The sequence below is a fragment of the Neopelma chrysocephalum genome, unplaced genomic scaffold (genome assembly GCF_003984885.1).
Source record: "Neopelma chrysocephalum unplaced genomic scaffold, ASM398488v2 Primary Assembly neopelma1_81, whole genome shotgun sequence".
In the NCBI taxonomy this organism is placed as follows: Eukaryota; Metazoa; Chordata; class Aves; order Passeriformes; family Pipridae; genus Neopelma; species Neopelma chrysocephalum.
The window spans coordinates 513,274-539,484 of NW_020897743.1; the positions used below are offsets into that span (position 1 = coordinate 513,274).

Here is a 26,211-nt window from a genome sequence, read left to right on the forward strand (position 1 = left end):
GGGGCTTTGGTTGCAATGGGTTGGCAACTGTTCCAGAGGAGAAGTGTTAACAGAACGTTAAATCCCCGCTAATAAACCTTCCTCAGGTGAGTGTCTGCTCCCAGGTGCCATTCCAAGGACTCGACCTTCCTAAAATGGGCCCTCCTGGTGTGGTTGCTGCTCTCCTGGTACTGTTTCCATCCATCCCTGAGGGAGTTGTACCTCTTTGTCATTCAATTCCAATTCCCCTCTGTTCCAATCACTTCCATGAGGGTTTTGTTCTTCTCCCCCCTCCCTTGATCTCCACCTCCTCTCACCACCTTGCCCATCTTTCCACTTTGCTCCGTCTCCTTCCTTTCCTTTATTCAGTTGAAATTCCCTTTCCTCTGAGCCTCCACTACCTTTTCCCCCACTGGCCTTGCTCCCACTGCTCTGTCCTTCCCAGGAGGGAGCCCTGGGAGCAGCTGGAAACCCAACACTAGCCAGAGAAAGAAAAGGTGCTGCTGGGGAAGGATTTCACAGCAGGAGACACTGGGACACAACCCTTCCCTCTGCCCCTCAACACAGAGAGGGGTCCCCTGTGCCCAAAACCTTCCCAAGAAAGATTTCAATCATTAATTGAAAAGTTCACAGAATAGAGGAGGAAACTGTCAAAGGAAGATTGAGGCTGGGGAGAATTTTTCTTTAAAAAAAAAATCAAATGAGCGTTTTCTAGCAAAAATTCTACCTAGTCCAAGATTATTCCAGATTTCCAGTGAGAAATAACCAAAAAGCAAGATAATACAGTAGATAAAGTCTGAAAATTTTCAAATTTCCTGCCCTTTCCTCTGCCTTCCTTCCCCACTAAAATAACACGGACAAATAAATAACCAGAAAACACCTTTTTTTTTTCTGTTTCATTTTCCCTCCATGGCCCTTTCCCTCAGCCCCTGCACCAGGACCATGGAGATGGAGTGGCCACCCCGGCTGTCCCTACTTGTCCCATGTCCCATCAACTCATGGAGCAGCTTTGGTACCCCCAGACCTAAATCCCTGTGGGGAACCCCAGCCGGAATACGCTCCCAGCTTACGGCTGCACATCCAGTCTTCCTCGTCACTAAATGCCAGATCTATTTTAATATTAGAGTTATTTTCCATTGAGATAAAAATAGTTGCCCATTCCGAAATACGAAGCGTGGGGACAGTTTACAAGGCGTTTTTCCCCAATCCCGGGGTTTTTTTGCCACCAGGTGGCAATGGAGCTGCAGCCACCGCCCCGCTCGGGGGGGGCTTCCCCAAAACATCCCGGTTCGGGGGCACGCGGACATTATCACACGTGGATAATAAACCTTTGGGGTCAGACTGCTCTAACTCCTCTCCGTTCATCTGTTTCTCTCTCCGTTTTTCCAGGCTCTCCCTCTGCAGCCGTAATCCAGGAGCGGGATGGGGTCGGAGCTCCGAGCCGGGGGTGATTCCAGAGCATTGGGAGTTTTACTCCTCAGGTTGGTGCAAACCCGCAGTGTAAGGGCAGATCCAAGGAGCCTGTGCCGGTGGGATCCCGATGGATGCGGCCACACTGCCCTCTGCCAGCCTCTGCCAATAAAGGCAGCCTGGAAAACCAGGGAATGGCTCGTGTATCCCTGTCCGACACCATCCCGGGATGTGCCTGTGCGCGGGCATCACCCGGGCGCCAAAACCCTTTCACGTGGGGGCTCTTGCAGCTCTTTTTCACTGTTCCTGGTCCCGAATGAAGTTTAAATCCCATCCCTCGGCCGTGGGGCCACGCTGGGAGCTCTCCAGGACACCTGGGCTCTTATTTTCAGCACCAAAGTGCTTCAAAGCCAAGAGCCATCAGCACTCACAATTTTTCCCAGTTTCCATCCCCATGTCAAAGCACAGGGATCATGGCTGAGGGCAGAGGCTGCAGGATTGAGCTCTGGAGATTTTCAAGGTAGTAATTAAGAAATGGTCTCATGGTTACAGCAGCATAGAGAGCCCATATTTAGCTTTAAAACAGCTAAAACAGAAAACCAAAAAACCCAAAACAGCTCAAACCCCTTCAGCATTAATGGTTCACCTGAGCTCTCAGTGCTGGGGGTGCATTGGCTTCATCAGACACAAATTCCTGTCGTGGGAAGGGAGAACATTTCAGTGTCCTCAGGACAGAGGGCTCCAAAGTCTGCACAAAATTCTGTTTATAATCCTGAAAACCCTCTTCATAAATAACTAATTAACTTATCTGGTGGAAACTAAAGAATTGGGGAAGTGGAACGTGACGGCCCCGAGCCCCGATGGGGATTTCATTGGTGCTGCTCTGAACAGAACTGAACATTTCCAAGGCCACAAAAACAACAGAAACAGAGAAGTTCGTATAGGAAAAGGAGTTAGTTCACCTTTATTTCATTTCTCCATAGTCCCAAACTTGACAGACGTAGAAAAATATCCTTGAGTCTGGTAGACAAATTTGCCAACGCTAAATAGCCCTTTTCTCTGACCATCTGGGCCACCCTAAATACATTTGTACAAGCATTACTTCAGGCTTTTTGTTCAAGAAAAGGTTTGTCTAAACTATAAACAATAAACTACAGAGGAAAAACTCGACCTACCAAAGCATGCAGATGAAAGGATCCTCCAAAACTTGAAAAAACAAAAATAAAATTAAGAAAGCAAACCAACCTTGAGATGCATTTGGAGGAGGAAACAAATTCAAATAATTGGAGGCAAAAAATAATTAAGTAAAGAGAAGTCAAAGCAAACTCTGTAAAGTATCTGTGGATAAGTTAAAATATCTATGGCACAACTTTTCACCAAAAAAAATTAAGGCGAAGACCAACATTTTTATATAAAAATAGCTGAGCAGGCTCCTAAAGCAGGAAAGAAGCATTTCTCGTGATGACTCTGGGAATCCAAGATTATAAATACCCTTATTTACACAGAACCCAAAGCAATACAAATATCTGGACCCTTTTTCTGGGCATCCAGCACTCAAACACCCAGATCTGGTGTCCTGGACCATAGTGGAGGTACTTCAGTTGAAGGTTTGTAGTAGTTTCTTTGCTACACATACTGATACAAATCATAAAAATGCAATATAAATAGAGATTTTCACAGAGAAACTCAGGAATACACAAAGCTTAAGGGATTGGCCCAGAAAGAAATGACAGAAGTTTTAAAATCATCAATTGTTTTGTAGGCTAAGGAAAACATCCAAGTTTTACAATAATATTTAAACTTCCAGAATAGTTGGGTTTTTTAAAAAATCAAACTGATACCTATAGTGAAAATAAAGCAGGAACTGTCATGGCAGAAGATTCATTATCTCTCCATAAATACAGCAGTTTGTTTATTTGCCAAGTTCACTTATAAATGTCATAATTATGGGCATTTTCATAAATTTCCAAGCCTAAAGTTACTGATTTTAAAGGAGATGAACAATAAACCATATTTTCATGGATGTATTGACTAATTTTTCAGAACTATGTAATCCATATATAGTAAGACATAAAAATAAGAGCAAATCAAATATATTTTAGAAGAATCACATTAATATTTCAAGTTAAAATACCTTTGTAGATGTTAATATGATCAAGTTCAGTATATCCGTGCACATTATAAATCTGCATCAGTGTATCCACATACACTCAGTAATTCCAGAAATAACCACAGAAATTATTAAACTCTCATTGGAGAAGACAATTTTCCCCCAACACAACTCAGTGGATTTGCCCATGACTTTTTGAGCTGTAATTCACAGAAATTGCAGCTAAAGCAGAAGCTTTAGTTTAAATTTTCTAGTTTACTTCAATTTTCTTGCCTAAACCCCAGGCCCTTCATTTCTGCCTCTTCGTGCCTCATCCCCTCCCATCCCTCATCCATCCTGCCAACCTTCCCCCTCTATTTCTGGGAGATAAATGTGAGGGGGAAGATCAAAAGGACTCTTTTAAGATGAAACTTAACTACAAACATGGTCTAAATCTACATTTAGCCTGCTACTGATTCATTTTTGCTGAACACTTGCTTAACATCTGCTGATCTTTTCTCCCTAATATTCCACCTTCAGTATTTTCTCGTCCATAGATTGTGTTCAAGACAAATACAGAAAAACAGCATTAAAATAAACCAAGTGAATGTCTCACACTCAACTAAAACCAAGCAGAGAACTGAAGGATGCATGTTGGAAATAATTTATTGCCTAGAAAAGGTTAAAAAAAAAGCTTAAGTTCACATTTTCTGTGTGGGTTCAAGGGTGGTGTCAGAGGTAGTGTGTGTAAAATGTAATACAGAGCTGGAAAAGAATTACTGACTTCCTTCAGTAACACAGGAAAATGTTCCCAGAACCAAAGCACTGCCCTGTTTTCCTTACAGGAACATTCTTAGGCACCTCTTTTATCCAAGAGGATTTGCTCATTTGTTGAAAAAGAACCACCACCACAAGCCCAAGGTTCTGCCCCATCTGTCTTCTGACCAAAGCAGCTGCTGCTTTTCAGAGAAATGAATATTCAGACTAAAACCCTACTGTGCCATGGAAAACACTAACTTTGTAGCATTGCTTATCCTTTTTTTTTTTGCTCATAACTTTTCAGATTTCCCATTTGGCCAATGGGCTAAAATTTACTGGAGTAGGGAAATCATCTACCACAAACCAGCTTGTCTTCTGTGGGAACCAGATGGAGTTTTCTCACTGACCAGCCCCTAACTTTGCTCAGGGACCTCACAACCAAACAACTCACTCACTTGTGATGATTTGGGGCAGAAAAGGCAGGATTTGGCCCTGCCAGTGGTGTCAGTCATTCAGAGCAGCCTGGGGGGCCCTGCTGGCCTGGGGGAGCGGGGCAGGGGCTGGAGGGAGGACAGCAAGCTTTGGGTTGCAACAAGGTATGGGTTCTTCCTGTTTCAGGTATGCTGTGCTATTCCCTTAATGCATATTACTGTCCTTCCTTCCATATTGTTGTCCTTCCTTCCATATTATTGTCCTTCCTTCCACATTGTTATCCTTCCTTACACTCCCAGGACCCCGAGATCGACAGTGGGCTCTGCCCGGAGCACTGAGGGAAGGTCAGTGCTGTGCAGGAGTTTGTTCTCAATGTCAAGAATACAGTAGTGCAAGAGATCCCAAGTGGGAGAGTGGATCCATTTGCAGCAGTAATTCCCATTTCCTTAGTCGGGATGCCCATGGTGGTGTGGATTTGTTCTATTCACCTGCATGAGCACAGCAGACACAGCGGTCTCTGTCTGGAGAATGGACTTGGTAAAGCTCTTCCCAGTTTAAGCTGAAGACAGAACCAGTACATTCCTTCCCTCACTCAAAGGGATGCAAAGCCAAGGATCTGCTTCTTATCTCGGACTTTTTATTGCCTTAGTGAAAAGAAATCCTGGGAAAGATAAAAGCTTTAGGACCGAGCACTGCAGAGAACTGACACTTGTATGTACATCTGCTTGGGTACCTTAAACCTGCCCCAAATTTCCCTGTTAGTTACTATTACTCACTCCTGTCAGACTCTAGCTGTGACAGCAGCAGGGAAAGGGAAGGAGGCAGAGCTGCAGGAAACAGGTTTTGAACCACGAGCGAACTTGTCACATCAAAGCCTCTGCTCCCCGAGGAGAGCCCGGCCTGTCTCTGCTCAGCGTCTGTTCCGAGCTGCCTCTGCCCACCTGGGCTGCTCCAGACAGACACACGTCAGCACTGACGTTCCCATGGATGCAGCAGGGATAAACACACCAGGGAAGTCACTGTTCATGGACAAAGAAATGAGAGATTTCACAGGGTGGTAAAACATCCACATGTGGCCCTTCTGCTGGAGAGGTTGCTCAAATTAGTCAAATCATTGAAGTGGAAATGAGGCTCATTTCTGTCACCCTAAAAAGCTTTATTTGTTATGGAAAGCCTATGGAATGATAAATTAGCCCTTAATGTGGGCTCTCATTATCATCCTACAGACCCCAAATCCTGCCAGACCAGGGGCCCACAGAGCCACCCCACTGCTTTCCATCCACACTTAAAATACCACTAATGGCAATTTAAATGTCATTAAAAATTTGGAAATATGCACTAATAGTGAAAAAAAAACAGCCAAAGAGCTGTACAGTATCTTCCTCCACAGCATTCTGTTATCAGGGATATAATTCACACTCTTCCTTCCTGAATATCCTGTGAAGTTGTCAGGTGTCTCAGCTGTGGAAGCACCACTGCCTCCCTGAGTTTTTGGTGTCTCCTTACAGGAGAAAGGACCAAAGAACAACATTCCCCCAGGGATGGGTGGGTGTTGACTGCAGCTCCTTTCAGCTGAACATCCAAGAGGATTCCAGCTTCCTAGAGCAAAGGAGCTGACATAATTGCAGCAGTTCATTCAAAATTCATTCCTTCCATTTGTTTGGAGATGGAATAGAAACAAGACAGCAAAATAGGAATCATCAGTGGGAGCTTTTCTTGCAGAAAGGTGGATGACTTAATTGACCATGAAATCGAGAACTCCCATTAAGGGTATCCTGCCTTTTGTCATGGGAGTTTCAGTGGAAGCAGCAGGAAAACAGGGTCCAAACAGTGGCAAATGACAGTACTAGAATACAGAAAACAAGAGGCTTCGTTGTCAGGGGCCCTGATTTCCTGTCTGGAGAGGACAGCAATAGAAACCATTGTCAGCCTGGGATAGAAAACCCTTTATAAATGAGTTTTTCAGAGCCAGCAGAATTCCAGCTGAGCTGTGTCTTCCATGGGAAGGACAGCACTGTGATCTCTGCTCACAAACCTTCATTTTAGACTGGGGGCACTTGCACAGTGTGGCAAACTCTGCTGCTCCTGGGGGTGAGGCCACAGGGACGTGTCTGCCAGCCAGGATGGGACATTCCACCCCTCACCTCCTGCTCACACGGGGCCTTCCCTCTCTCCTGGGATCCCATTCCCAGTTTTAATGCCTCCACTCACATCCAGGCCCAGCAGCTTGGAATTGTGGGGTTGCTCTGCAGAGTATGTGGTCAGAGGTCTGTTGGGAACTAACAGAATCATACACTGGTCAGAACTGTGAAACTTGGTTTTTAAAACACCTTTTAAAACTGTCCCTACCCTTTATGCAGCTGGTATTTAACAGTATTGCTAAAAGCTCCTCATGCCCAAGGACAAGAGAGACAGAAAAAACCTGAAAGAACAGAGCTCACTACTGGCACTAAACAAAAAGAGTTGTAAAAGTGATTAGGGAAGAACAGATCAGACTAAGAAAACCCTAAAATCTGAGTTAACACCAGTATTGGGGGGGGGGAAAGGAGTTATTTACCCAACACTCTGGATTCTCTAAGCTACACCTTGGACCTCCCACTGAAATTAAGGGGATTACTTGCTGTCCTGGATGAATCAGGATTCCCCAGAGTCAATTATTATTTGGCATAAAATGGAAAGATCAGTTTTTTCACCTGACTGTGTGAAAAAATCTTGCTGAGGGATTCAGATTCCAATGAGAGCATCAGTGCCATGGGCAGGCAGCTACAGCATCACCCAGGATCATCCTGGAGTTCCAAACACTGGAAAACCTTTCAGGATGCAATGACAGCTCTGGAATTCTGACTGGCTTGGTAAAATGGAGCAAAGTTTGTGGAAAAATACACAACCCATACTTAAAACAATAAGCAGAACTTCAGCATTCAGGCTTTGACAAATCAAAACTGTGACTACAATCATAAAACCCTAAAGAATGTAAACATCCAATCCCATTGCTACTGTATCAGGAAGTCATGCCCTGCAGGTATCAGGGCTCCCATTTCCATCTCATTTCTTCCAACACTTAGCACTGCTTCTTCACATTAATAATTTACTGGTGATAATTCAATTTTCTGAGTTAGCCTTTCAAGTTTTTTTCAGCTATTTTGGTCAGAAAATGGAAGATTCAACAATCTCAAGTCAGAGAACGAAAAACACTTTAGTTTAATTTCAGGTTTTCCAAAGGGTTCAAGCACAACTCAGAGAAAGCCCGTTATTTTATTTGGATCCCCTATTTTTAGTCCACCTACCTGAGTAAAAATGGGGAAAAATATAATAAACAGGCCTGGTGAGCACGTGAGGCTGAAGGATTTGCTTTCTACTCAGAAATCCCTGCTCAGAAAGACTTTGCTACAGAGCCAGAGTTACTCTGGAGAGTCAGGAGTTCTCCCAACCAAGGCCAAACTGCTACAAGTGAAACCTTCTCTCACCCAGTTCTTTCCTTTAGCCAAACCACCATTGCAAATTCCTTGCCAGTGCAAACTGCAGCTGGGCTGTGCCCCAGCCATCCTTCAGGACAGGCTCCTTCACCTTGGACTTGCTTTTTTTGGGCTGAGGAAACACTGGAGAGCAAAATGCCCTTCTCCTGAAACCTGCATGTCCCAGGGGGGGTTCTGGTTTGTCAGTTAAAAAAAATAAATCACAAACTGTCTGAGGCATTTTTCTCTGACAAAGAGGACAAGCTGAATGAGGTATCATCAGGCTCTGGGGAGGTGTGGTTGAAATCCATTTCTTCTAGTTCAGGAGGTAAGTCTGAAAGCAGTGCCTGGAAGGGAAAGACCATGACAACACAGTATTAGGTGCCTTTTTTTAATGTCTTTTAAACAAAGCGAAAAACTTCATTGGGTTTTTCAGTCAAAATTTGAGCTGTGGAATAAACCCAAGAGACTGAAAGGACACAGAATGACAAACACCTTCTGATATTGATGACAAACATGTTCTGATATTAATGACAAACAGCTGATATTAAACCCACTCCAGGGCTCACCTGCTGCTGTTCTTTATCATCTGATTTAATTGCCAGTATCAAACTCCGAGTGAACGTCTGCAGTTCAAAATACTTCTGCTTGTGGTTCTCCAGCTGGCTCTCAATGAATCTGACCTCTTCATTCTGGGGGGGAAATCACAGGAAGTTCTGGGAATGCTCATGGGATTGTTTGGGTTGGAAAAGCCCCCTGAGACCTTTGAGTGCAACTGTTCTCCCAGCACTGCCAAGGCCACCCCTGTCCCCAAGTGCCACATCTACAGGGCTGGAAAATCCCTCCAGGGATGGGACTCCAGCCCTGGGCAGGACAAAGCTTTGGAATAACTCCCACTGCAGCTTTTTAATGACACCTAAACACACTTGGGTTAAAAAGAAATGTTTTTAGTGAAAATGAAAACCAAAGCCCAGGTCTCTTCCTAGCAGTGATCTTGAAAAGGCAAAGGGACTGTGAGAAGAGACAAATAAATTCCATGATTGCAGCAGATGGCTTGACACAAAACCCAGGGAAAATAACATGAAAATTCCTCAAAGCTCCCACAAATTAAAATGCAGCATCTTCAGTGCAGTTGGGTCTGACATGGACCCTCAAGTGTCAGCTCACCAACCTCCTCAGGGTCCCTCGGGTCACACAATAAACAGGGATTTCACAGAATGGTTTGGGTTGGAAAGGAGCTTATAAATCATCTCATTCCAACCTTCATATAGTTATTTCTGGGCATTGAAACTGGATGCACAAAAATGGGGAACTGTCAATAATGTGCATGTTGTGGCTAAAAAGACATTTTTTCCAACCTATACTCACAAATCCCTTAGTTAAAAATTCAGATTTGGTAAGTACTTCTGCTATTCCAAATATCTCCTCTCCTTCAAACTTACCAGCTGATTGGGGGGCAAGATCCAAATGCTGAATCTGGTGATCAGTGTAGAGCTAAAATTCATTTTCTGTGGTTATTTACCTTTGCAAAGATCATGAAAATCAAACTGTTTATTCAGGTTACAAGATCAGAGTCATTGCTCATTTTTGTAAAGGGGCCCTGTATAACAGCACCAACTGTGCATCCTCCAGGAGAAAAAATATGCTATTTCTGCTTACACTTGTTGGCTGTAATTCAGCTTTAGTTGATAGGAAAAGGTGAGATTATGTGATGCACTACAGGTTTTTTGGTCTTGTTGGGTTTTTTACCCCAGAAAATTCCCATTTTTTCAGTGAGAACTTTGCTCCCCACATTGCTTCAGCTGATAACAGCTCTGGGAATGAGAGGGGAATATTTAGGCTGTGATTTTGAGGCTTTCAAAAAAAAATGAGCTGAGTTGCTTTCAGATGGGAACTCAGCAGTTCAGCACTGGATTTTACCCAGACAAGGAAGAATTCAGATTGAGGTAGAAAACTCCTGGATTAATCAGTGATGTCAAATGACAAACCCAGGTCTGCAGGGCACTGTCACAACAAGCCTGTCACTGCAGTGACAGGTGACATTAAGAAAAGGTCATTCCCTCTCCACATTCATTCCCCACTGCCCTTCCCAGGAAAACGCTGCTGGAAGGAGCAATTTTTGTTCTGAAGGGATGATCTGTTTATTATTTTGGTAATTGATTGTTGGCAGGAGAACAGACCTGGTTTCCAAGTGAAAAAATCAGCTACACAGGGAAAGCCATGCTCAATAAAACATGGAATTATGGCAGCTCAGGGGAGCAGTAACACCCCCCCTTCACCCTTAGGCAGCTGTCAGGATCCCACTGCTTCTCCTCCCTCCCACAGTCACCACTTCAGGCATGTCCTGGGAAATGACTTCTCCTCAGACCCCCCATTTTATTAAGGATCCCAGCTGTTATGTCCCTGCCAGAGCTGGCAGCAGGAGAAGTGTGCTGCAGCATTCCAAGGAACAAGTGTCCCACAAAAAGGAAGTTGTGGTTTACAGGCTCCATAAACTGGTTTGGGACACGTGGCAGGAGCTGCACCCTCAGTAATGCAACTGCTCTGTGGAAGTGGGGTTTTCCTGCTTCCCTGGGGGTTGAAATATGGACAATGTGGCTGGAAGTGGGATGAGAGGGGACTGAGGGCAGGATGTGCACACAGGGATAAGAGCAGAGGGGCTGCCTTTGCTGAATTCCTCCCCTGAACTCCCTGGGGATTGTCCTGCTGTGCCTGACACAGCCCAGTTACTCACCTTATAATCCAAGAGAGAACTCATCTGATCCACTTCAGAATTACTGATCATATCACTCTCCTCATCGTCTATAATTTCTATTTTCTGGAACAGAAGCAAACGGTTCATTTGGAACATTCCAACGCCCGGAGAAGACAAACAAACCAGGATCCTCATCCCAGAGTGCCAGGGAGGGGTGAAGGTGACAGGAGACAACAATCCACGTCTCCAAGTGGCAGAAAGGATGCAGGGCTGTGCTGGCTCCGAGGAATCTCGAGCCGTGCAGCCCCATTAGGTGGCAACACTGCACCTCAGCCAGAATCCAGGAATCCACAGGGAGCTGCTGCCACGGTGACTGGGCTGTGTACAGGGGAGGAGCTCCCTGGCTCCAGGATTTAGGCATCAAATTGAACATTATATCCCCTCACAGCCCTGCTCTGGTCAGAACCTCCTGCACTGAAGGAGGTTCTGTGAGTTTATCCCTCTGGAGCAAAGCAGACATTAGGGCAAGTACTGATCTATTTTGTGCCTGAAAAATGAAGGAGTTTCCCTTTGGCCTTCTCTGGCCACAGGGCAAGTGAAGTGCCCTAAACAGCAGAGGATGCTGATCCAAAGGACAGTTCCAAATCCATAAACATGGACATTTTCACCTAATTCACAAAAATTTAGGGAGGTTTTTATATTGGGTTTCTAAAGACACCTAAAGCACAATGTTAAGACCAAGCTTAATGCTGATTAAAACTTAGAAATACATCCCAATCCTATCCCAAATTTTTTTAAAAAATCACTTTTACATTATTTACCAATTGCATGCTCTGTTTTCTCCCAACAGAAAAGAATGTTTTTTCTTTTTATGTAAGAAAATTCAGTTAAAAGGTTATTTCAACAGGAGAAAACACAAAATGCACACATTTTTAGTGCCTCTATGAGATTTTAATTTTTATTCCTATCTAAGGTATATATCAAACAGATAAAGTGAATGTGAATTAGTGACAAGAATGGCATTTTTCAACAGAGCTGTGAAGGATGATTGCCCAGATTTCACTATATTTGAGAGGGAAGCAGGGGTAGTATATGAAGAGGGGATTGCTTTTTAACTATTTTTAATTGGTTTGATAGTTGTGAACATCAATGAGACTGCCTATGATAAAGTAATTTTACTATGGTTTTAGGATAGTGTTTAATCCTATGAAGGGAAGGGCCCAGTCCAGGCTCATGGTTGGTTCCTGAGGTGTTATTCCAGAGGAGGCTCCTTCCCTACAGCACATCCATGTCCCTTCTCGCTGCCTCCACTCCAGGCAGCAGGAATGTCCTTCTGATCCCAAGGAGAAACCCTTCCAGGGGGGTTACCAGGCTCTCCCTGTCAGGACCCACCAAGGTCCCAAGTGTGTGCTGAAAGCAGGGAGGATAAACCACATTTCCTGTGTCTGACAGCCCAGCTGAAGTGACAACACTTCAAAGGCTCCATGTCCCCGAGATCTGCTGCTCCATCCTACCCTCGACAACACTGTGATTCAAATATTTTTGTTTTTAGGCTCAGCTTGAGGAAACAGTCTCTAAATAAGTGCCAAACATTCACACTATCTTTCTTAGACATACACTTTAAGATAGTAGGGGAAAGAACAGATTAGAATTTCAAATAGGAAAATTGCATCTCTTATGCAAATCCAATGTATTTTAGTCCAATTTTAACTGCATTTTTAAAAAGTTTTGTGACAGTGTTTTCAGAACAAAGTGTGAAGAAACTATTCCTTGGATTTGTTCCCGTTATTACATCAAATTGCACAGTGCTGGGGTTCAGGGAACTGGAGAGCTGAGTCTCTGGGACATCATCTCTGCAAACCCTTTGCCTGTCACTTCAGATCCTGTATCTCCGTGGGAGACACATCAGCCAGACCTCCGAGGGATTAGCTGAGGTCACAGCAGGACACCCGGGATAACGGAGGGAAAAGGCAGTTGGATCTCTTCAGGCAGCCTGTGGGGTTTCAGTGTATCCAAAGGATGATCATAATTAACAAGGGAAAGGAAAAGTCTCCTCCTCCCAGGGGGAAGAGCCTCTCCTATTGCTTCCCCCCTCAGGTGCTGGGTGGTCAATGGAACACAAATGTTGTTCCCTGTTCTGAGCTGTGGGTTCAGCCCTGCCCAGGAGTGCAGTGGGAGCTGGGCCATGCCCTGATCATTCTGCAGGTACCTCCAGGTAGAAGTCACTCACTTGGGGTCTTCTCTCCTCTCCTTTCTTCTCATCTGAGAGAGGGCAGGCTGAACACAGGGATTTATGGCATTATTTGCCAGGACTCCTCCCTCTGCCTGTCCTGCCTTGTCTCACTGCTCTCAGTTAAACCAGCAAGGGGGAAAACAAGAAACACCTGAACAATGCCCTGGCCAGGGTATGGGAGTGAAGGATCCCAGAATCCCAGACCACTCTGAGTGGGAAGGGATCCTCAAGGATCATCCAGCACATTCCCACCCTACCTGACTCACCTATCCAAGGTCAGCCAGGGAGAGGAACCACTAGAGATACCTGCTGAAAGCTACAGAAAACCAGGTTTAAATCTGGTTTTTTCCTCCTTCTTTCTGTTTTGCTACACTTGGTACTTTCAAAGCTCTACCCAAGAGTTGGGCTTGGCCCTCCAGAGGAAGAACAGCAGATTGGCAGAATACAGAAAAAACACATAATTCCATTTCCACTGAATGTTTTAGTGTTTTTTTTCTACTATGTTTTAGTATTTCTAGTACAGTTTCAGTGCTCCCAACTAGGAAGGGCTCTTAGCACCCTCAAGTTTTCACTAATGAGAAACACTGATCTTGGACAACCCCAGCATGAGGAATTCAGGAGGCAAAGGAAGGTACCTACCACATTGTCAGCGGGAACTGGATTCTGGTCATCATCTTTGTGACCAATTTCTTCATTTTGAAGAGCTTCATTTGTCTCTTCTGCAGAAATAAATTAGATTTGTCAGGTTTCATTCCACTTTTATGCTGCAGGAACATTAATACTCTTTACCATAAATATGTCACAGCTGCTAAATCCAAAAGCAAAGTCATAGTAACAACGTCTATTCATAAAAAATAACATATGTCTGATTAAAGAAGACATCCAGTCACAAGGATTTCAAGCCAACTGCCAATTGCTACCTGAAACAATAGGAAAACTATCAGTTATTCTCTCACAATCTTCCTGTTTTTTGATTCAAGTTGGAATATTCAAAGAGTTTCACATCAAAGGTGTACAGAACTTTTTTTTTTTTAGAAAGTCAAATAAATTACTGCATGAAAAGTTCTGCATTCCCTGAAATTACAGGACACATATCAGAATATCACCTGAAATTATAGGTATATTTTTGAACCCACCTCCTCCCTGCAGACATTGATTAGTTTTGAACCAAAAACTGAGCAAGCAGATAATTTCCTTCTCATATGGCAAATGTTTATCCCCACTGAACCTAAGCTGCTGTTTTCTGTACAAGCACTTGAAAATAGAGCAGATTTAACCCTTATATTTCAACCACAAGGATGAAATATATATGAAATACAGAATAGATGATTCTATTTGCCTTAATGGCCAATGAAAAAACATAACCCAAAGGAAGATAAGTAAGTCTGTTCATCCCTAAAATTAAGTATGTTTCTCATATTTACTTGAATTTTCTGCATTAATATATAAATATATATATTTAATACAAAGAGAAAAAGAGGGAATGGGCAGCAAGGTTCAGGTAGGACACTGGAAGGGGGCAGGTGGCAATGCCAGGGTCTGTCAGCTCCACACACACACACAGGGATAACAGGATTTCCCTGGGATTACCAACACTGCAAGAGCAGGATAATGTTTAGGTCAGATCATACAGAGACAGTTAATTGTTTTAAGTAACTTTTCTACCAGTTGAATATCTCCAAACTGAGCAAATTTAATTTAAAATTGTTTCAAATTAAGTTTAATCTGCCATCAGTCGTGGTTTCCAAGGACAATCAGTGCCAGGAGCAACAGGAATGGGATCAAATGGGAGAACTGGAGAGCAGGAGCAGTGAAGAGCCCTCATTACACCCAGGGGGGTGAAGGGGAGTGAGGAGGCACCTCAGGGACTCAGGAACATTCCAGAGCACCAGCCACTCCATAACCCTGAGAGTCACCCCTTGGATCCCACAGCAGGTCCTATGGCATTCCCAGCTCTTTAAATATTCATCCTCAGCTCACAGAACCCAGCACAGCTCTGACCCTCCACAGGGCTGTGCTCACACAAAGCATGGATCCAATTAACATACAATTAAAAAAGGTGAGGCAATAGAAGAGCTTTAATGCTTCATTTGGCATCACAATACAGCTCACTTTACTTTTTTATATTTATACATTTTAAAAGCAAGAGCCATCACCAATGTCACTCCAATCAGGTGACCAAAAATAGCTTTTTTTCTGTCTTTCAGAGTGGTTTTTGTTGTGGTAGTTTTGGGTTTTTTAATAAATTAGGACCAAAAGCTACAGTTCTCAAACATTAAAACAATCCCTATCTGTGACTGAATGGCACACATGAGTATTAGAGGAAATATTTTCCAGGGAGTTCAAAACAAGCTGAGCTGCAGCAGTGAAACCTCCTCCTTTGAACTGGAGAAATGAATAGCAATAATTGTTGTGGGAGAATAAAGGAATGAAAGTGGGATTCCTGGATGCTGTGGAAATCCTGTCATTTTTCTTGCACTTCCTTAAGCTTTGACACTAATAATCTACTCAAAGTCTTCCAGCCTTATCTTGTTTTATGAAAGCCTTGCTCAAAAAAAGTGCTGTTATTTCTCACTTTAACTACAGAGGGTTCAGACTCTTCCCCTGTCACTGTTTTCTTTCAAGCAGATCTGACTTAAATCAGCTCTTTCCACACCTCAGGCAAATCAAGGACTCGGAGATTCTGCATCTCACTTGCCTTTCAATCACTTGACCCATTTCTTTATCATCTTATTCTCTTTCCAGCAGGTTATGACAAAGCCATCACAAATTCCTTCCCAGCAGCTCTCCCTTTTCCTGATTCTTCCCTTGAAATTGTTCTGACAAGATGACAAGATCAAGCCTGGCACATTGAGCTGCACCAGCAGGCCCGAGGTCAGGCTTTCTTTTAGTTTAGAGAGCAAAGGCTTTATTGATCTCTCTAATCAGAAGCACTGGGAGCAATTAGTGAGCTGTGGATGTGCAGAGCAGCTCGTGGGGCCCAGAGCTCATGGACAAGAGGGGAAGGGAGGGATCGATTCCATGTGCTCGTGGGAGGTGGAGGAAAAGGGAATTAAGTCGGAGACACTTCTCACTTCAGATCCTGCAGTTTACTAAGGACACACCCTGTGGGTGCAGCTCTGAGGCTCCTGAGCCTTCCCTGCTCCTGGCTTTGATCTGCTGGTTGGTGTTTGCCTGTCAGAGCCTGGAACACCAGGAATTCTGGGCAGCTTTAGTTCAAGCCCAGGTCTGAGCTGATGGTTCCCTGCCAGGAGAGCTGTGAGTGCCCAGCTCTGCTCAGCTCACAGGGAGCAGGGCCATGTGCATCAGTGCCTGGGGTCACTCGGGCTCACAGGAATCATGGAATCACAGGATGGTTTGGGTTGGAAGGGACCTGAAAGCTCATCCAGTCCCACCCCCTGCCATGGGCAGGGACACCTTCCACTAGCCCAGGTTGCTCCAAGCCCCGTCCAACCTGGCCTTGGACACTTCCAGGGATGGGGTGTCAAATGGAATGGATATTCCAGGTGGTCGTGTACACCTGGCCAGTTTGCAGAGAGCATTTTTTAAACCTGGCTTCCTGGGGAAGGGAGTTTCTCCATCTGTGCTGTCAGTCCAGCTCTCAGCTGCACCAGCAAAATGTGAACTTGTCATTTAATGTCATGTGAATGAGGCAGAAACGGAGCTCTTACGAGAAAAGGCTTCTGCAATTTCTGTGATAACAAAGCCAACAGAACTCAGAGAGAGGGAGAAGAAAGAGACCAAACAGTACCTTCAACAAGCCGAGGTGGAGCCCTTGTGACTGTGAGAGACTCTTTCAGACGTTTGTGAATGTGAATAACAGAATCCAAAGCATGCACACTGCACAAAATTAAAAATACAGGCACAGCAGTAACTGCAATTCAAATACCTTGTGAGCTTCCTTCAGATAAGCAGATTGACACTTCATCATTCCTATCATTATCATCCCCCACTTCAGTAGCAGTTTCCTCTCCTGGATTAAGTGCTGATTTAGAAACAAATTCAGATTGATCAGAGAAATCAGCAGGACCTCCTCTAGGGGGTGGGACCTCAATCCCCATTAAACGATATTTCCGTCTTCGATTCCCAATCCAAGTCTTGTAAGAGAAATAAACATGAATGAATCAGAAACTATGACAAAGCAACAGGCCCCCAACCAAGTGACATCAGCACATCTGGACTACAGGAACAAGAGTGCAGCAGCACTGCAGGGGAGGGGTTATTCCCCCTGTTTGACCCTCATGAGGCTGATTCCTGGGATCCTGTGTCCAGGCTCAGTCCTCCAACACAAGGGAGAAGGGAAGGTGCACAGCAAAAGGAAAAGCAGCAACAGGCACAAGTGGCAGCAAGGGAAGCTCTGACTGGAGTTGAGAAAAAAAGGAAAAATATTCTTTACAGTGAGGCACAGGGACAGTGTGTCCACAGGAACCTTGGCACTTCCAGCCTTGGAGGTAACTCAGCGTTTTACTGGACATCATCTTGGGAAACCTGACCTGACTGCAGAGTCAATCCTACTCTAAATAAAGAGCAGGACTAGGTGACCTCGTAAGGTCTCTCCCCACCTAAATTATTCAACAAATTTAACTTAAGATCTTTGATCCAGGTTTCTCCCACTCTGCAACTTCCTTAAGGGGACTAAAGTGACCCAAACATCCCACCTGTTCTAGGATTTCCTACAGGGAATTGGCCAAGGTGACAGATCTACATCACTCCACTTTGAGGACAGAACACTAAGTTCAGAGCAGGATCATCCTTCGGTCCCCTGTGGTTGGAAGACAAGGCTTCCTGCCTGCAGGAAGGCAGAGGAGCCCACTGGGAACGGTGGTGGAAGATGGAACAGTCCCAGGACACAGGAACCTGGAAACCCATTCCCAGTGGGATGGGTATGGATGCTTTAAGTTCATTTTACATCAATAAAACTAAGTTTCAAAAAAGAAAAAAGGGAAAAAAACCCCAACATTCCAAATTCTCCAAGTGGATCTGTACAACTGTTCATTAATTTGCTTTCTCTGATAAAGAAAAGTCTACACTAAAAATTATTTAAGATCCACAACAGGGTTTAACATGATGTCATAAGAACTGTCTGCACCTCTTCACCTCTTAACTCTCTCCCTTCCCTTTCATTACTGAGGCTTTTTTCTGATACAGAGCATGAAAAAGTTTAGTAAAAAACTTTTTGCTTGTAATACCTTGATTATCAAAGAGAAAAATAAAAAAAATATTAACAGCAGTCCCAACTTCTAAAGGCAGTTTCATGCTGTGCTAACCTTGAAAAAAAGATCTTTTCAAGCTGGATCTCTAACTAACTAAAAGGTGACATGCTGAACACTATTTTTGGCAAATCCTTTTTGTTGGGTGGTATTTGCTTTCCCAGCTTGCTGGTTTTCCTCTTTGAAGAATGCACAACAGGCACGCAGAGAGCTACCCAGATAATTTTGTATATTATATATTGTTTGGGGAAAAAAATAAAAGAAAAAACCCCCCACAAGCAGCCCTTTGAGATCTGTATCTCTTTTTTCCAAGCTGTGTATTGCCATTCTTTAAATTTTCCCATAATCTTGTGATGGTAATAAATAGTGATAACAACTAGAAAATTTAAAATTGAATCTACTTCTTTTTTAGTAAAAAATTCAGAACAAACTGAGGCGCTTGGGAAAGGCAGATTTTGTCTTTTTATACTCCTTTCAAAGCAGAAAAGCTTTGATTGAACATATTGAATATGTCATAGAAGATGAACATGTTTTTATAGTGTCACCAGCTTTTACCTGGTGAACTGCTGGCAAAGAGGAGGAGATGCCTTTACCCTACAGTGGGTGCTTGGGAGTAGCTTTGATCTCTTATATCCAAAAGCTTTCTGTTCTATTAATAAAAAAAAATATATAAAATTGTTATGCAGTTGTCTTATATTCCTCCCATATTTCTGAGGAGCTTCATAGCTGACATCCCTCCTTAGCAAATGCCTGTCTTGCTGCCAAAAGGGCTGTTCTGCTATTCTTCTATGAATTAATAAAAATGGGAAAAAAAACCAAACCAAAAAAAACAACAACCCCTCCCCCCAAAACAAAGAACCCAAACCAAAATGTAACCAGCAATAATTATAATGTAAAAAAGAGAAATATTTTAAGTTAAAGAGGTTTTGGCCAGAGTTCACATATTTAAATTTGTTGTGGGTGTTATTTTTTATACACACACACATACACATATATATATAAACCCAAGTATGTGTGTGTGTGTGTATCTATATATATATATATATGTGCACTTGGGTTTATATAGATACTCAGTACTATTTTATATATGCTGCATTTATTTTTTACATCACAATTCTTGCTACAATTCCCAAGTCTGCCATATAGAGCAACCCGAGGCAGAGGTGGGGCAGACACTGGTAACAATAAAGAAGAAAAGAAGAAAAGATATCTTTTTTCCTTCATTTCTGTGTGTTCTGATACAGGTTATGCCAGAGCCCTGCCCCGAGGACAAAAGCATTGCAGCACATAAAAGGTATGTACAGAACTTCACAGTGTCACCCTGTGTGATTCCTAAGGGAACAAACTGAGGGATCGTGGATGTCACTGTCCTGGAAACCAGCTGTGTCATGTCCAGGAGATGCTGGCAGTGGGAACAGCTCCACCTTTCAGAAAGCAAACTGAAGAGCTTGGGAAATAGGAAGCAGCTTTGTTCTCTGAAAAGAGTAATTCTTTTCAGCCTCCAAAAGTAGTTTAGTTTTTTAGAATCCAGGCAAACAAGTAAATAATCAGATCTGTGTTAACACTGAGAGTAGCTTTGGTACCATTCTGATGTTTCAACCCAGAGGTCTCCCCAACAGGAGGGTTTCAATAAGGGCTCCCAGTTCTGCTTTTGCAGCCATGTCAGGAATTTAGGAAAGAGGTGGAAAAAGAGGATGGAGACTGAAAGGACTGATCACAACTGTCCTGCCTGTTATGGAGGCTCTTGTCATGTTTTTGTTGGACTGAAGGACAGCCAGACTCTTTCCTGAGGATGGACACACCTCGAGTGACTGAGACCCCCCAGCTGGAGAGTGATGCTGTATCTCTGCTCATCTGGGACATAGTGGCATCAACTGAGGCTGTACCAAACTTCCCAACCTCTGGAAGAGATGATGTGGAGTGTTCTTGGGAGTCAGGTGATCTCCACCACACCTGTACCTTGTAAAGCAATCCCTCCTCAGCCACACCTATCAAATTGAACCCAGAATTGTTCAAAGTGCCCTGTGCTCTTCATCACATCTCAACCTGCCCTCAAGACACTCCCATTAAATAGTTTTTTCCTATTTTGGAGCATTTTCTTTCACATGTTTTTTCCTATAAGCATGAATGAGAAATCCTTTCCCTTTGTCTACAGAAAAAGTCTTTTTTTAGTATCTTAATAGCAATACAAACAGCACCTTTCAGTCTTCTAGGATCTCCCTACAAAACGAAACATTTTTACTTAAAATCTTACTCCAGAGGATGTCAAACAGCTTGTAGTGCTGCTTCTGCTGCTGATCAATAAGATCTTACCTGAGGGCTTGTACTATATATAGATGCAGAAAGAGCAGGAGAGCACTTCCCAGCGTGGTCATTCATTATGTAATACGTGATATCTATTTCAAGCTTCCTCATGAAATTTTTAAAGCCTTTCATCTGTCCTATTTTTGCTCCAGCGACAAGATAAGGGAAGACTCTGGATTTCTTACCCGCACTATTTCACAGTCAACATTTAATTCTGCAGCCACAGCTTCAATTTTCTCTCTGCAGACTGAGCCCAGGCTGGTCATGCCATTGTCCCAGTATTTCTTTAGGGTGGCTAAGTCTCGGTCACTAAATTGTGTGCGGTCCTGTAACTGCAAGATAAAAAACACACTGTTAAGATTTTAAAAAATCTGCTTATCCCATTGCATTGCCAGAGGTCTCATGCACAGTAAGACATAAGTTGTACTGTCTCCATGGCTCTTCTTCTCTTTTAGCTCTCCCTTAAGAGTTTATTTTTTTAAAGTTTGGGGTTTTTTATTCAGGGCAGTTCAGAGTTCCCTGGGATTTGCTTTAAAGACAGTGGCAGGTTTAAAGCACTTCAGCTTTGTTTCAACTCCACCTGATTTTTTTTGTCATTTTTTTTTATCTCATCCTATAAGGCCTTACTGAAAAGAACTTTTTTTCCCCTTGTGCTGTTTACTCTCTCCACCCAGTTTATGCAAATTACTCCTTAAGGCTTTTCAAGTTTCTCACCCTCCCCCCCCCTTAAAGTTCTTTTATCTTACTGCAAACTACAATACATGCATAATTCAAAGGATTCTGACTTCCTAAAGGGAATACTTTAATGTTTATTTGGGAAGCTTGAGTTAAATTGGTTCCACTGTTTATCTGAGAGTTCCCAAACTCTTTGTCTACATTTATCAAAATATGTGATAGTGGATCACTGATAACAGGAGTAACACTGAAAAAGAACTCCTGAACATCCTACCACTGCTTGAACTGGGGTGGGCAAAGAGTGTATTTCTCTGGTAGAGCTTCCAACCTTTATCAAAAGCTTGTCACCCAGAATTTTAACTAAAATCTACAGTTTCTTTACACCAACTCATGCCTGTTATCTCTCCTGCTATTCAGAGTACAGAAATGCAACCACAAAGTCTGCACTGTGAACTTGTAGCCCGTGTAGCCCATTTGTCATTATTTCAGTAGTTCATTTTGTTCATGATTGCAATAACTGAAATCTGTGCTTGCTCATTTAAAAACTGTGAAAAATTAGAATGAAATAATTTTAAAATGGAGTAAAAGGGAATTTTGCAGAAATAGGATCATTTGACAACCTTGTGGAGTTACCAGTTCCAGCTTTTGTTGATCTTCAGAATATGGTAATCCTTACAATTTTCTTCTTTTAAAAATCACTTTAAAAAAAAATGTTAGAAGCACTTGAATCACTTTAATGTTGAACACGAAATAGGGGTATCCAACTCTTGTCTCCTTAAAATAATCCTGGGTGCCACAGTAATAAATGTACCAGGTATAGTCAAATATGGTCTGGTGGGACTCGATGACTTTCAAGGTCTTTTCCAACTGTCACAATTCCATGATTCTACGATTATTAACTGCAACCAGGCACTCAGGAGTTTTTCCTGGCTATCATTTCATTCATCCAAGTCCAGAATGACAGAAGCTGTTTCCATCCCACCCATCCTTGGCTGATGGCCCCCAGGGGCAGAGCGGAGCATCCATGGACACAGCGCAGCCGGAGCCGCTCTCCTGCCTCCTGCACACCCTGAGCAGCCACAGCACAGGAGATGCTCCCAGACAGCAAGCTCCAGGCTATTTTCATCCAAAAGGAATCCACTTGGCACATTTCAAGACTGCTCCAGGCTGAGCAAAGTGCAGCAAAGCCAAATCCCTGGTGCCTGTTCACCCTGAACTGAGTTGTGCTCCCAGTACACCTGACCTGAGCTGCTCCTACCTACAAGCCCTTTCCAGGGAACAAAAGTGTAGTTATCTCCTGGATCACTGCAGCAACAGCTCCTTTTATAGCTGCTGGCAAAATAGATTGACTTCCAAAAGGACTGCTCTATGGTAGGGGAGTTGAGAAAAGGGAAGGCAGAAAGGAGAGTGATACCAACACCCCAAATACAGGGAGAAACAAGTCACCCCGGCCTGGCCTGTATTCCTGAATGCTCAGGGCAACCTCACCTTCCAAAGGACACTGAGAGTTTTTGAAACATAAATAAATAACATTTCTTGTTGGTTCTGGAGAGCTCAGTGACAGCACTGCTGCAACCACTGACGGGAAACTCCCAGCTCACTGTGATCTGTGCTCAGCGGGAGCACAAAACACAACATACACAGCTAAAGGACCCCCTGGAACACACTGGGGACATTCCCCCTCCCAGCAGAGGGGTGAAATGGGAGAAGCAAAAAGAAACCTGTCTGATGTTACTGCCCAGGGAAGGGAGCAGCCCCACTCAGGGTTGTCTTCTCCCACTTAAGTTTGTTGTGTTGGCCAAAATAGAACAAAACCCAAAGAAAGAGCAGCTGCTGCTGGAGGGAGCTCAGGTTTCTGTTTGCCACGTGATTTCCCAATTATCTGAGAAATGTTTCTACTGAAAGAACCCAGGCCAACAGGAACGTGAGATGCAAGAGGATCCTGCACTGGACAAAGACACACAGTGACTGACTCAAGTTACCAAAGGGATGGTGCTCAGGAAGGGTGCAGAGCCTGCTCAGCTTTTACTTAATCAATACAAGAAGAAAGCAGCAGCCACCTGACCTTCAAAACTTTTACTTAAAAATGCAGTCTCACATCTTTTCCATTTTAGATGGGTGGATGTTAATTCTGATCATCTACTACAAATATTTCAGTAAAAATCTTATTAGATACATCACTATTCAATGGTTTTCACCTCACAATGGGTATAAAATTTTGCTCCAGGACCAGGGCTGTAGAGTCGGTCTCAACAGTTTAGATCAAAGCAGATGTTTTAAAGTTTAGAGAAGTCTCCTGTAGCTACACACTCAAAAAGGTCTTTTGCAGCTGCTTGCTGTGGAAATGAAAGGAGGAAAAAATAGGAGGATTTTTTTTTACCTCCTTGTCAAAAACAATCCCCAGTGTTTCAGCTGACAATGTGTATTTCTGCTTTTTGCTGTTGCAGCTGCTGCCACACCAGGCACCTCATCCTGTCCCTCGTCCCAGCAGTACAGGAATCACCCCGACACCCATCACGGGGCACAGAAGAAATGGAGGAGACCCCAAAGGATGATCATTTCCACACCCCGCTCTCCTTTGCTGCACCATCATCCTGGGCTCAGTGTCAGCCCTTAAGCTCTCTGGATGTTAATAACACTTCAGCATGTCCAAATTTCAGATCCAGATTAACTGCCTTCGTGTAACATGCTGTGCCATGTGCCTTAATCAGCAATTTCTTAGGGAAATCACAAACTACCTTCAATTACAGGATCATCCCCTTGACATGGATTATACTCAAGTTTGACTCCTGCATTATAAACTGCTTAAAAATTACATAATGCTTTTACAGCAGTCAATGACTTTTGTGAGAAAATAAAGGGTAGAATTTCTACATTGAACATGTAACTATGCTTCCATCAATGTAGTTAATAACCTTCTCATTCTTAATATCATCAGAGGAACCGAGGAAGCAAGAGGAAAAACTCAAGTCCTACAAATATCTTAATATTCACAATTATGGGGAAAAATATCAAAAGATAATATTGAAAAGCTTCATATTTATGGCAATACTTTCTACAGATGAAGACAAGGCAGTAATTCAGTTCTTATTTTTACTTCATTAAATCAAACTATGAATTCAATTCTCATTTCCTCTCTTCAGATCCCGAGTTTGCCAATTCAAGGCTCGGCTTTACCCCCAGCAGTGTTGGCTGTTGGCTGAATTCCTCACATTGACCACTTTTGTTGTCCACAGCTAAAAAAAATCAGGAGAAGCTTCTTCCAGCAGAAAGCAGACTCTCAGTTCCCAAGGAAGAGCAATCCTGGCGAGCAAATGGAATCAGCGGTTCTGCCGCACGCAGGGTTAAACCCGGCTTATCCCCCGACCTCCCAAGTGTAACAACAACATCCTTGGAAGAGATGACCCAGTTTATTATAGACATTCCTGGCACTGTGCCGACCCCTCATCACACCCACTGTGCAGGCAGGATCTGTGGTGCAAATCCGGTGCCTATAATTGGGATGAATAATTGCCCGGCAGTGGAGTGTCCTTATCCTGCCTTTTATTAGATCCTGCTTTTTTAGATCCAGTTTTTAGGCATGAGTTGAAAATGTTTCAGGCCACGTGCACAAAAGCTATACACAAATCTCAGATTATTAATCAAAGACATGGTAAAAAATGAGACAACTTGGGGTTTAATATAAATGTAGTAACTACTGCATTTATGGTGCAGCTGAGCACTGTGTGTTGGGTTCATTTAAACTGCAGTGAAATCACATTAAATCAACATTCAGTTCTGATGCTTGGTGATGAAATGGGCTGAGGTAATGGTTATTTTTAGCAAATAAACCTCTCACAACAAATTTTCCGTGCCTTTGATCCCTGTCACTGCTCCTCTGTTGTATTTTGGGAGGAATGGGAAGATCAGAAGCGAGCACAGCATTCAAGGTATGAACAAATCCCAGATTCTTCTGTACAAGCACCGTGTCAGTTTTTCCTTCCCAATGACACCATCATTCAGCTCTCTGAACCCTGACACTAATTAATGTCTGATTTTTTCCAGGGATTACCAATTCCTATCTCAAGATATCATTTATATATATTAATAGTTATTTCTGAACCATTTTACTATGGTTTCCCCTTTCCCATCTGCACCATTTAATATGAATCTTACTCTTGTTTATTATTTCTTGATTTCCCATATACAAATTCTGAAGGTCTGCATTGTCCCCTAACACTACCAAGATATTTAACCTCATTAAAGCTGTGCCAGATGCCACATTCCTTCAGTCTGAGGTTTTAGGTTCAGGTTTCACCAGTGCCCCCATGTCAGTGACACCCCGATCCTGCTGCTCACACACAGCTGCACAAACTTCAGGCACAAAGGACTTTGGAAAAGCAGCATCTGAAGGCACCTTAAACTCTTACTGCTGGCAAACTCTTAGGGCACACACTGTTAGATTTCTGCACCAGAGATGGTTTGCATCCTTTCCCACTGGCTGGGGAAGCCTGAAGTTTACTCTGATGGAAGCAGAACTCGTCAATATTTCACAGGGCCCCGGTGTGAGAAGAGCTGTAACTCCCTCATGAGCTTCAACACTCAGTCAAAATTATATATATTCTGTTAATATCTGCTTCTAAACCAAACTCAGCTAAGAAGATGAAATAAAGGGAAAAAAGAAAAAAGAGCTATCAGTGCAATGAACAGTCTAGCCAAAAAATCACACTCTGAACTCCAGCCATCTCACTCTGCAATTTCCAAACCAACCCTCAATCAACACAAACTGAAAATTTGCCCTTCTTCTTGAGATTTTGAACTAGTTTGCTAAATACTGAACATTCAGCCCCAAAGTAAACTGATTTTTAGATGGTAATTATCATGATTCTTACTTAATCTATTAATAACTTCCTCACATTAGACCAGAAAGTCTGTTTTCCAATTCCTGCCCAGGTGTGACATGTTTCTGGCCTGCAGCTTCACGGCACACA

At 43.2% G+C, this 26,211-nt stretch overlaps 1 protein-coding gene across 4 annotated transcripts in view; it reads right to left on the reverse strand.

The window, feature by feature from the left end:
• Window positions 1–2,328: 2,328 nt before the first annotated feature.
• Window positions 2,329–26,211, reverse strand: part of HDX (highly divergent homeobox) — a 54,825-nt gene continuing 30,942 nt past the window's right edge. For 3 of the 4 annotated variants that reach the window (XM_027690533.1, XM_027690534.1, XM_027690532.1), the window contains 6 exons: window positions 20,752–20,898; window positions 16,942–17,149; window positions 13,692–13,771; window positions 10,859–10,942; window positions 8,694–8,816; window positions 2,329–8,471 (listed from right to left, as the gene is read on the reverse strand). In XM_027690533.1, the coding sequence (XP_027546334.1) occupies window positions 8,346–8,471; window positions 8,694–8,816; window positions 10,859–10,942; window positions 13,692–13,771; window positions 16,942–17,149; window positions 20,752–20,898 (768 nt within the window). In that variant the 3' untranslated portion in view covers window positions 2,329–8,345. The remainder of the gene's footprint in view (window positions 8,472–8,693; window positions 8,817–10,858; window positions 10,943–13,691; window positions 13,772–16,941; window positions 17,150–20,751; window positions 20,899–26,211) is intronic. The other variant, XR_003535411.1, reaches the window with a different exon arrangement.